The following is a 12,554-nucleotide window of genomic DNA, read 5'->3' on the forward strand; positions in this document are numbered from 1 at the left end:
ATGAGGAAGATCTTCTGCTTTGGGGCAGACAAGGGTGGGCCGCCCTCCGGCCCCTCCAGCCACCATGGCCAGACCAGAGAGGGCCTGGAAGGCGAGGCTGGTGACAGCGCCTTCCTGCAGCCACGGTACCACATCTGGAAGAAAGATCTCAGCCAAATCCACCAAGCTGCCAGCGCCGGTGACGTCGCGAAAGTGGAGCAGATCCTTTTGCTGAAGAAAAAGGTCTTGGATGCCAGAGATAGAAAGAAGAGGTAATGGGCGTGGCCATCCCGGGTTGTGGGGGAGATGCCTTTCCCAGACTGGCAGGAGCCCGGGGAACTGGCGGTGAGGGAGCCCGGCTGTCCTCCCTGCGGGCTCCGCAGCACCTGGGACGTGGCACCTGGGAGGGGTCCAGCGCCAAGGCCAGCTTCATGGGCAGCAGCACAAAAACAGGACTTCAGCTGCTTCCCCGTCCACTCATGACTCCCCTTCTAGGACAGCTTCTTGCCAAGTTTAGTTACTTAACTAGCACAAGTATACACGGTGTTTTATTGTTAATGTACACATTTTAAATCATTATGTTATATACCTTATGGGAAGGTACATAGTGAGAGGAATAATAAGTATACTATAAATAATTCTGTGCTAAAACATCTTAGCAAGAAGTTCAATATCCATTTCATGTCACTGTACACCTATGAAAATGTGTTCTTTACTCAGGGAACTTAGAAGGAAAATTTGAAGTGGGTATATGGTACCATAGTCTTCAATAGGAAGACTCATTTTTCTGAAAATATGAGCTCTTTCTATTTTATCAATTTTACATGAGCTAAATAAATGTTATAAGGTTTCTAAATTTTTTAGTTAACACATGCTGTCTTGCTTTTACTATTGTGATGAGATGAAGAAAAATTTTGTAATGGAGTAAGACTTGCTCTTCTAGGCATCCAAATATGCTATGAATTTCCACAAATTAATCATTTATTAGCAGTTGAAGAGATAGATAAATGAATGGAATAGAATAGAAAATCTAGAAACACCCAAATGTATGAAAGAATTTAAAACTTGATGATGGTGACAAATCAAACAAGATAAAAACTGACGTCTAATTTAAAATTGGGCAAAGTACTTTTTTTTACAGATCTACAAGTGACCTACAAACATAAGAAAAAATATTAAGTGTCCCTGCTAAGAGAAGGATTTTAAGTTAAAAGAGAAATGAGATACTGTTAATCTATCCTCGAAGTTTGTAAGAATGAAGACATTAAATACTAATATTAAACATGGAAAATACTTATACTGGTGCTTACAGTTTATGTTGCTGATTTCTTTTCAAATAGACAACTTGGTGGTAACTACATACAAAGGAGACTGACGCGCTGCCTACTACACTAAGGAGGCAACTGGAACTACACATTTAAAAATTGTATATGCCCTTTACCCATCAATTGCATTACAGCAAAATATCCTCAAGAAATAGAGATCATACAATTTGTTTTTCTCAGCACTTAAAATAATACGGTTTTAAGAGGAATGCATATGATGGCTTTATAAATCAATTAGCTTGTGTCCATAGATGGAATAATATGTCACCATAGAAGGTGGCATAGGTACATATGTGTGCTGACATGTAAAGAGTATTTAGGTATATCAAGTAAGAATAAAAGTCAATTTGATTATTATACATATACACAAACACACTGTGGTCTCATGTTAGCTTAAAATATGTACACAATGTGGTAAAATTTGTTATTTCTGGGCAATTAGCATGTACGATTTAAAAGTTCTAGTAAAAGTTTGTCATTAAGGATATAATCCCTGGGAAGAGCAGTTATATGAATCTTGCACAGATAGAAGTAATTTCTTAATTTCTATGAATTTATTTTAAAATTATTTTGTGGATTGGAATATTCCACCAACTTTTATCCCTTCAGAAGTAAAGGGAATCTTTTCATCTGTGCTTGAAGATTTTATTACATACACAGTTTTTTAATGTGCATCTGTTTTGTTATATAATTTATTACTTACATGCAAAAATTTTAGATGAATCATTATAGTTTAGGTGTATCATTATGAAAATGAAAAATAGGAAATATAAATGTTACTATTACAAAGGTATTACTTTATAGGGGTTTTCTTTCAAAATATTTAACTCTTGTACTCTGTTTTCTCAATGCATTTATTCATCAAACATACTATGAAGACCTGTTATGTAGCAGACGTATTCTACTAACTTTCAGGACACATCCATCCTTAAAACTATTTACCTGACCAGCCTGAGCAATTTGAGAAATTTAAAATTGGAGGATTAGGACTTAATTTCAGTTAAAGTCATTGCTCACTCCTTTCAAACAAAAGCATTTCTGAAGGTAGACAATTGTAAAAGATGACTTTAACTGCCCTTTTAAAATTTGTAACAGTATTAATTATTAACATTAAACGTTCAAAATATCTGATTCTCACACAGTGTATAAATCTATATATTGAACAAATGGGGCATACCTATTCATTCTAGTCCTGAGTTTCTTTTGCTCTGAAGTTATTTGAAAATCAAAGTAAGAATTATTTGGTATTAAAAATTTTGTTATTTCAACCTTCTTTTCCATAGTACTTTTAAGAACTGAAACTTACATAACTGCCAGTGAAATAACTAGAACTTCCATAGACCTATTGTATATGCCCTATTTCACTTAATGTAAGGCAGCATTGATTTTGTGATGTCCCGTTATTTTGCTTATCAATGAGATAATTTTTCTATGCTGCCCATTGTAGTTGAAATAAATCATGAATAAAAGGTGCTGTTCCAGTATCAGTGATGTTAAAATGTGAGAAAATGAGCACCCTAGCAGCACTGAAATACAATGTTATCTCTAGTCTTTAAATAAATCACAATGTAGGCATAATTGCATTATTTTGCTTAATTAAAATGTTATCTTTGTTAAGCAGTAGTAATAATTACATTATGTAACAGTCACTGAGCTGTTATTTACATTAGGAACTGTTCCACATACTTCGTACAGATTCTCATTTGAGCATCACAGTGATGTCCTATGAGATAGCTACTATTTTTTTCTTTTTGCCTATTTTATTGAAGAGGAAATTGAGGCACAGAAGGGCTAAGTGATAGATAATAAGTTTTTTTTTTTTTTTTTTTTTGAGGCAGAGTCTCACTCTGTTGCCCAGGCTCCAGTGCCATGGCATCAGCCTAGCTCACAGCAACCTCAAACTCCTGGCCTCAAGCAATCCTTCTGCCTCAGCCTCCTGAGTAGCTGGGATTACAGGCATGTGCCACCATGCCCAGCTAATTTTTTCTGTATATTTTTAGTTTTCCAGCTAATTTCTTTCTATTTTTAGTAGAGACAGGGTCTCGCTCTTCCTCAAGCTGATCTCAAACTCCTGAGCTCAAATGATCCACCTGCCTTGGCCTCCCAGAGTGCTAGGATTACAGGCATGAGCCACCGTGCCTGGTCAATAGCTCATAATTGATAGAGCTTAAAGTAGGATGCAAATCCAAGTTGAACTGATACCAAAAGCCAATCTCTTTCTATTAAAATAGGCTGCTCTTTTATTAATCTAGTGAGGAATAGCAGCTAATAAATATTGTACTTTCTTCACAAGAAAATTAAATATTTGCTTTAAAGGTAGAAGAAAACATGCTGTTTAATATTTATAATTACATGAATCATTGTATATTTTAAGGTAGTGCACTACAATTTCCTAAAAATCTCTCTCACTTTCATAGGACTGCTCTCCATTTGGCCTGTGCCAGTGGCCATCCAGAAGTAGTTACTGTCCTGGTGGACAGAAAATGCAAGCTCAATGTCCCCGACAGTGAAAAAAGGACAGCTCTGATTAAGGTATATAGCAGCCACCTATTGCAGCATGAGACGGATTTCATTTCAATATACACAATAAAAACAAATTTCTTTCATTTAAATGTAACTAATCGGTGGAATCTTTGGAATGTTTCTTTTGAACTCTTAGAATTTATGATCTATTTCTTGATCTGATACTGATAGGCGGTACAATGCCTGGAAGAGGAGTGTGCCACCATCCTGTTAGAACACGGTGCCGATCCGAATCACAGTGACGTGTATGGCAACACAGCTCTTCACTATGCTGTCTATGGCGACACCCCATCGATCGCAGCAAAGCTCCTTTCACATGGCGCAAATAAAGAAGCCATAAACAAGGTAGAGATCAATGAACTGTATTTGAAAAATATCAAACGCTGACATATGTAACTGTCAATTTTCCATATTTGGAAGCTCAAACGTTCCGTGAATGAAAATATTTTGAAATACCTTAATTGTCTTAAAATTTTACTTAAAATGTTTATACATTTAAAGAAGCATTAGAAGATGCAGTTTTCTTTTCTACATTCATGGTTAATATTTGTGAAAACCCTGCATTTGTTAAAGGAAAACTTGTTAACTTTTTTTTGAAACAAGTGTTGTGTTTTTTTTTTTTGTTTGTTTGTTTTTTCTATTTAGTATAAAACAACCCAGGGGAGCCAAATTTGCCCTGCAAATACCCTTTATCTTATACCTGAAAACTAAAGCATTATATAGTAAATGGAAGTCTTGCTGCTGCTGACAGGTTCCTTAGAAATGCAATTTATATCAAAGTGACTTATCTCTAATTGGCAAGTCGTAAGAGAGAGAAACGGAAAGGGAAAGAGAGAACAGTCAGAAATATGCAGGAAATTTGGAAATTAGGTAATTTGCGGAAAATACAATGAAGAGTTTTTTGTGTGTTTACTTGTCTGTTTGTTCTTGGTTTCTATGTTTAGACAAAGTGCTCTTCAGTTTTACGGAAAGTAATTCTTAGTTTGGGAAAGAGTGTTAGGGAGTTGTAAACTTGCCCAGAAATCGATGTTAGGAGGACTCTGACGAAAGCAGATTGGCAGTGAATAGGTGGTCAGGATGTGGGAAAGACTTGAGAAGAGGGAAGAATATCCTGCTCTTGCCCAAACAGCCACTTATCCTCCTCTTGCAGAAACAGCCACTTCGACAAGACTCTACTAGAATTTCTTGTTGGGAAGGTGGAAGGTACAAAACTTATAAATAGCAAAATCAAGTTGCATTGAGTTTCTTAGTCCCTGTTCTAACCCTGTGCAGCAAGACTAAATGGAGTTTTCAGCAAATGACTCCATCTCTCACTATTTCCTGTTTTGGGCCAGATCTCCAAGTGATAAAGGGCCTTGGCCATGTGAGAGAGACCGGACATTGAAGTGATTGCCTGCTGTGCTAGTGCTCAGCTAGAGCCGTGTCACAGTGACCGGGGAACATTTTTTAACAATCTAGAAGTCTAGGCTCAGCCCTGCAGATTTTAATTTAGTAAATCTAAGAAGGCCTGGATATGTATATTGAAACATTTCCTCAAAGCTGGGTGCAGAAGCGTGTGCTTGTTGTCCCAGCTAGTCTGGAGGGTTGAGGCAGGAGGATCACTTGAGCCCAGGAGTTTGAGTCCACCTGTGCAACATAGTCAGACCCTCTCTGTATCCAATAAAAATACTTTTCTTCAGATTCTGATGCATTCCTATTTAAGAACCACTGAATAAACAAATATAATATAGAAATTCCCATGTTTCAAAAACATAAGAAATCTCCAGAAGAATTGGAGTTTGATAGATGCTACTTCCTTCAAATCTGTCCTTTCTAATAATATTAGCCTGACTTTATCTGCCTCTCTCTAGCTCTGTGGTTGAGCAGTTCCAAAGAATATTATTGGCAACATCTATCAGCTTATGGAATAACACCCGTTTCCTGCTGTTTAGCAATCATTCACTGCCAGTCAGAGGGTCTTTAGAAATCTGCTTATGGACAGTCTTTCAATAAGTAGTAACGGGCCCTTTCGGGATTTCACATTTCTTTGTTATCATTCAGGGGATTAGTTCAACAAATGTTTACTACAAGCAAGGCGTTCTCAGTTAGCACAGTAGCAAATCTTGAATCTTTTATTCAGGTACAGCTGTATTATGGACTATCTCAGTATGTCTGTTAAGTTCATACAGCTTTGACATAATGAGGATGGCAGTTTTCAACACTTAAAAGCATGAAGTTTCCAAGAACACAGAGAGGAATTCTTTTAATAATTTAGTTTTAGCAGTCTGTGAACTAGTTAACCATTTGGGTAACAATCTGGGAAAAATAAACACAAGTAGACAGTAAACGAGTAGATGTTTGAAAAATTCTTGTTGTGGGTATTATAAATCTTAATAGCAATTTTTATTCCATATTGGGGCTTGATATTTTGGTAAAACCTATGACACTAAAGAAAACAAAGATTTCACATGCAAGTACTTGCTTTATACATGACTATTTGGAAACATCATTAGTGAATTTTAGAACATGAGACTATAGTCAAAATGCAGCCCATAAGTAGATTTACTTTGCCTCGATAAGTTGAGTCCGCATGTAAAATTTGGGAGACATGCAGGAACCTGGGTTTCAGGCTTCCCTAAAGAGTCAAGCCTATTGTCCCTTGAGCTCATATGTTTGCTGTGCTGTGCAGAATCTTCCCCCTTTATACAAGGTGTATGTTCTCCAGTTTGCTACTGTGCCTATCTAGATATTTCACAGGCTCAGGACATCTACTTGCCTACCTAAGCATTTGAGAGGACAAAGCTTGTTTTTTAGTATTTTTTGAAATAATTTCAAGGTTTTCAAGACAGTTTATACTTGTTTAGAATGTATGTCATCTATATTATAATATACATTTATCCATTAGTAATATGGTTGAATTTTAGAATATAGAAATTTTTTTTAAAAAATCAAGTTTTTATTATATATACCATAAAAAATCATCATCCTATTGGAATACCTATAAGCTTTTTAGGTTACACATGGTGAGAACGCTGAATCCTAACCACTAGACCACGAGGGAACTTTACCCATGGTTATAGTTGGCTAGGCTGTGTGTAATGAAGACAGCATTATATCTTTCTCCTCAGCATAAACTCTATAAAATGCAAATGATTTAGTGGCTTCCATTGTGCTAGCAATAATCCATATAGATCAGTATTAGAACTCTAATTGATAAGCCATTATATTTTTATTTCTGATTTATATTTTGCATGAAGTAAAAACCAACTCGAGTACCAATTAAAATAGAAATCAGAATACAAGTGGATTAAAATAAAGCAGATAGGCATTAGCATCCCAGGATCATCAGGATAATTGAGGAAAAAAATCATAGTGAGCCTTCTAATAACTAAGATAAAAATCTGTCACCTTGTCACAGGAGAAACAACATGGACCATGAAATAATGAGTTGAAATTCATTTGAAACCTCTCTCTTTTATTCAGAGCCCATTTCCTTCGTGACCCTTTGGAGAAGGAGTACCTGACATTGGTACCCTGGGGTCCTACACTACTGTTAGAAGAGAATCACATGAGTTTGTATCACCTGGAGGAAACCTCTACATTCACTGGAAAGTTCTTAAAACTGTATCTCTAAAGATTTAATTCTTCACATGTTGTTTACCAAAAAAACTAAATAATAATAATACTTGTCAAATAGAGATCAGACAAAGCTTGAGAGATTTCTTTAATACTGGACATACGATGCACAGTTTTGCACTACTTCTCTAGCCTGGATGGTCATGGAATCTTCCTTTTGGGGTACAGTGTTTAACTTATGGTATCTAAATACTCTTTGGAATATCATTTAAAAAACATTGCTGTAGGTACAATAATTGATATTAATTCAATAAAAATCCTTGAAGCATTTATTACTACATCTTAGGGTTTGTAAATATGGAGATAAAAGATACAGCCCCTGCCCCCAAGAAGCTCTTGGTTTAGATGGAAAACAATAAAATAAGTACAGCATATCATGGTAAATGTTGTGATAGAAACAAAGATTCTTAGAACCCGGAAACGTTTGAAATGAGTTTTGGAGATGGCAGGAGTTAGCCTGGAGAGGCAGAGGAGGGGAGTTTCTAAGGGAAGGAGCAGAACAGACGGGCGAGTGGATGAAACTACCTTTCATTTACTTTCTGTATGATACATTTAAGTGCATAGGCTCTTACATCAAATGTTCAGTTCAGTTGAGAAATATGAAATTTTTTGAATGATAAATTGATTTTTCTGTATTACAGGATCACCTCACTCCACTTCTACTTGCTGTAAGTGGAACTAAAGAGGAAATGGTAGAATTTTTGATACAGAAGAATGCAGATATAAATGCAGTAGATAAAATGAACAGGTATAGTATTTAGTGCTTTTTTTTTAAATGTGAATGTTATTTTAGGGTAGTAAGAGTCACTCCAGTCAGAATTATTAAATGAATGAGAAGATTAACATAATTGTTGAGAGGATAGAGTGACAAATATCAACACAAATCATCACTTAGGTAGAAAAGCAATTATTTGGACTCTGGAAGCTAAAGAACAATATGCAGTAGGATTCATCATCTCTCATGATACTGACTGATATTTGTTATTTGTAATCTGATGTTTTTGATCATGTGATCTTATATCACCTAAAGAGGTTCCATATTAGTTTTAATGAAGTGTGGATTTTAACTTTTAGATCACTTTATGACTCAATATTGACCTTCTTAATACTTTTATAGTATTTTTTTAACTTCTTCTTATAGAGTTTTCCTTCAAAAATGCTATATGAAACATAAATAGAAGTTGAAAATCATTTTTTCTTTGGGACCACTCTTTTGCCTTAAGTGCTTTCTTTGAAAAATATTGATGTTAGGTGATCTGTAAAGGATTATTAATTGCTATAACTAGATACTGTGGGTTCATCAGTTGTTTTCCTTTTTCATTTCTAATGTATTTTGATTTTTTCTTTTTAATTGTCATGAGAAAAGGGAGAAAGACAACTTTAAGTGGATAAAATTTTTCTTTAATGAAGATAAGTCATAAGTGGATGATAAAGGGAAGAGACAGCTTTTCATTCATATAAAACCGGGTTTAAATTGTAGCTTTCCCACTTGCTAGGTGTGCGACGTTGGGAAGACCACTTCCCACCAAATGTGTATTCTAATATGAGAAGGAGAATAACACTATGCCCTTCCAGGGTGGTTGTGTACAAGTAAGATTATATATAGAACATTGAATTTAGTCCCCAGCACATGCTCATCAACATCATTAACTGAAACTACTATGGCTACTATTTTCACCATTACTACTAATGTTATTGGTTAAGCCTGCAGATAGCTCTTACTTAACTGACCCCTAGTTGACTCTGAATTACAGTTCATTATGTCAAAATAGGGAAGACATGGAGCATACTTCATGCAATGCTTTGCTTACTTTAGATAAGTGATCTCAGCAGAGAATGACCAACTTCTACTATGTCATACCTTAATGGGACAAGAAGCTACGTTTTTGTCCCTTCCTTTTAACCTAGGTGGTAATTTACAAAGAGGCACGCTTGAGCACCCAAGATGCTTGTGTCTGTTAGTACATATAAAAGGTTAATTCTATACTGATAGGCAAAATATTCAGCTGGCAATGTATATCAAATTAGCATTTTAAATAACTTTATTAAAGTTCCCAAGGGTGAGGTTATCTCTTTGTTATTTTAGAACGGCCCTCATGCTTGCTGAACATCATAACTCACCAAGTATACTACACCTTCTTGAGGAAGGTATGGATGTTTTTTCTGAAGATATCTCTGCATGGACTGTGAAGGATTATGCCAATACTAGTGGTTTTAATACGTAAGTATTTACATTAAAAGACCAGTGAACACTAAATCAAGGTTTAAAATACTTTCAAATTTTGTATCTTATACATCAGGTGAGATTTCATAGTGTGTTTCAGGTAGTGTTGGAATGGCAGTGAATTAGTCGAATTCATCAGCCAGAAATCAAACAAAAGGCTAAACGAGTTAGAAGTAGTAATGGGTACAGAATTCATCATCTCAAGACTTTCAAGAAACCTTTATCTTTAGGGATAGTATCGGCTTCATCCATTTCATTTGAAGAATAACTCTTGTGCATGGGATTATATGCCACATGTTTGATCCTTCTAATTAGTTATTTGGGTCTTGAAATGTCTACTTGACAGATAATGTTGTAGTGTCTTCTAGGGGCTATTTCCTATAGCCTCCTCCTTGAATTTTTCAGGAAATGAAATGGTTCTCTAAATGCAAAGAAGACAGTTCTTTTTACAAGTCTGAGAGAGGGGAATGAAAGGACACTTCAATCATTCTATTGTTTCATTTATTCTGTTATTCCATTTGACACTGGTCTTGCTGTCTGGAAATGATTGACCTTTGCAACCAGGATGCCTTTACAGATTCAGATCCCTCAGTCTTCATATGGTGATCCATATTTAGACTTCAAGGCTACATACACATTTTTTGAGTTCGTGCACGTATGCTCAACCATTGTTCCTAAACCACCAGTACCCTGCTCTGGCAGCTGGGCCTCCTAGCTAGAGCCACACACATAGTGAGCAAAATGGCCCTCCCTCCACACTCCAAACCTTATGTGGAGCCCTCATCTCAGCCTAGACTTAGCGTAGGTCTTTATGGTAAGTTATCCTTTGATGCCCCTGATTGTCTTCCCTCTAGCAAATAGTTGAGATTGTTCTAAACTGTCAGAGAGTTTCAAATATCATTGTAGGAAGACATTAGAACTTCCTTTTTTCTTTGCTACCAATTTGTATGCCAAGGCTCCTTTTGCCTGTGTTTAGTGCCTTTTTTTTAAGTATTGGAAAGTCACATTTCATCCTTCTGCAGAGTAATGGTCACTAACTTGTATCTGGTCTCTCAAGTGATGTGTTTTCCATAATAATGAAAATCTCCCAAGCTACTTGGACCTGTACCTGAGGTTTCTTAAATTCTTTCAAATTCTACCTCTTAGGGAAACCATTCATCAGAATTCTCTGAGCTAAAGGTAGGTTAATTGTTTGGCTCTTCTGTTAATACAATACATACATACATACATACATACATACATACATACAGGAGGTTGATTGGATTTAACAGGGCCAAACCTCATCCCTGACTCATCAGTGTCCATATAGGGCTTTGTGCTTGCTTCATCAACACATATACGAAAATTGAAAGAATATAAAGAAGATTACCACGGTCCGTGCCCAAGGATGACATGAAAATTTATGAAGCATTCCATATTCTGTGCAGTCCTGTGAACATCATTTGACTATTTGCTGACTAGCTCTGAGGAAACAGTGTATGTCAAAGCAAAACAGGTGTGACCTAATATTAAGATTGTGAGTTTCACTAACAAGAAATTTGTGTAAAGTGATGTATGAAATGACAGTGGAGTTGAGTGTTGAGCAACATGTATAATGTCATATGCAAATATGTTGTTGGTACTGGTCTCAGACATGAGAAAATATGAACCAGAATCTCCTTCATTGAATCTAGTAAAAATAAAAGTAAGGTTTTGCCTTCCCCATCACTTGGAGAGAACATGGAGATTAAGCATCTTGCTAACGAAGATCTGCTGGTTCAGAGTTTGAGTAGGTAGAGAAGGAATAGTAGCAGTCCAAGGCAGGTCTTGACATTTGTTGATTATTCTGCCTTTGGTGTGATTGATTAGCTCAGTAATGGGGGTAGAGTTATGTTATCTAATTTAATGAGATAATATATTTATTAATAAATTTTGTCACAAATTATGAAATAGCTGAGATACCCTGAATTACAAGCCACAAAGAATAGGACAACTAATAATCAAAATTAGGACTTAATAACATTTTCTTGAAACTTCAACATTTCATTCAATATTGCAGCCTAGGGAAAAATGCAGAATGGGTTGTATTTGGGATTCTAAAATAATTTCAGCAATTAAATTAAAGAACAAAGTAATCCATTACTTGACTATTTCTTCAAGCATTGTAAAAATGTTATAGTATTAATATTAAATATTTATAAAAATGTCTATTAAGAGTGACACAAGGAAGAAAAATCGTCATGTTTTGAAGACATTGAGCCTAAGACAAGCAACTTTTCCATGAACAAATAGCTGTTGGTCATAGCACCTAAGACTTCTTTTAAGTTCAGGACACTTTTTGTTATGTCAAGCGTACTCTAGTTTGTTGACTGAACTATGCTGCTCACACTTCATGAGGACTTCACCTTAGTTTTTTATTCTTTAAATCAAAGCATAATAAGTTTGCAGTGCTTACAGATTTGAAGTGTGTGGGCTAATTAAAGTTCTGATATTAGCCCTGATTTTGTTGAAATACTCTGAGAATTTCACATATTTGGTAAACGTTTTCATATCAGCATTAAAATAGTAATATTACTTATTACATTTTTATACATAGCATTCACCACCAAATTTCAGAATATAAAGAAGAAAAGATAACTGACGATCTTTCTGAAAACAGCAATCCAGGTAAGACTTCTGATAGTGAATTACTCTTGGTCGTTCTACCATGGATAAAAAAATAAAGAGTAAGGAAGTTTTGAGCACAAAAAGGGCAGTTAAAAAGTCAATGTGTAAATTGTGTGCATATTTTAAAAATTTGTTTCTTAGTAATCTAGAATTCGGAATTATGTAAGAAGTTAATTGTAGGGAGTTTATAATCACAAACAGTATTGTCTAAAAAAAGTCTTCATTTAATTATGGTCCCTAAA

At 35.5% G+C, this 12,554-nt stretch overlaps 1 protein-coding gene and 1 non-coding gene across 2 annotated transcripts; both read left to right on the forward strand.

Annotated features, from left to right (window-relative positions):
• Positions 1-12,282, forward strand: LOC123629914 (POTE ankyrin domain family member A-like). The gene is made up of 6 exons (XM_045539280.1): positions 1-251; positions 3,722-3,836; positions 3,999-4,172; positions 8,084-8,190; positions 9,529-9,590; positions 12,242-12,282. The coding sequence occupies exons 1-6, from the start codon at positions 1-3 to the stop codon at positions 12,280-12,282; spliced, it is 750 nt and encodes a 249-aa protein (XP_045395236.1).
• Positions 10,982-11,088, forward strand: LOC123629946. Its single transcript, XR_006732413.1, has one exon. It is a non-coding gene; the product is annotated as a U6 spliceosomal RNA (small nuclear RNA).
• Positions 12,283-12,554: the final 272 nt, after the last annotated feature.

This window comes from Lemur catta, unplaced genomic scaffold (genome assembly GCF_020740605.2).
Source record: "Lemur catta isolate mLemCat1 unplaced genomic scaffold, mLemCat1.pri scaffold_63_ctg1, whole genome shotgun sequence".
NCBI classification, from domain to species: Eukaryota; Metazoa; Chordata; class Mammalia; order Primates; family Lemuridae; genus Lemur; species Lemur catta.

Coding starts and splice junctions, on each gene's coding strand:
- LOC123629914 (XM_045539280.1), top strand. CDS start 1: ATGAGGAAGATCTTCTGCTTTGGGGCAGACAAGGGTGGGCCGCCCTCC. Junction 3,837..3,998: donor AAAGGACAGCTCTGATTAAG/GTATATAGCAGC, acceptor TGATACTGATAG/GCGGTACAATGCCTGGAAGA. Junction 9,591..12,241: donor ACTACACCTTCTTGAGGAAG/GTATGGATGTTT, acceptor TTTTATACATAG/CATTCACCACCAAATTTCAG.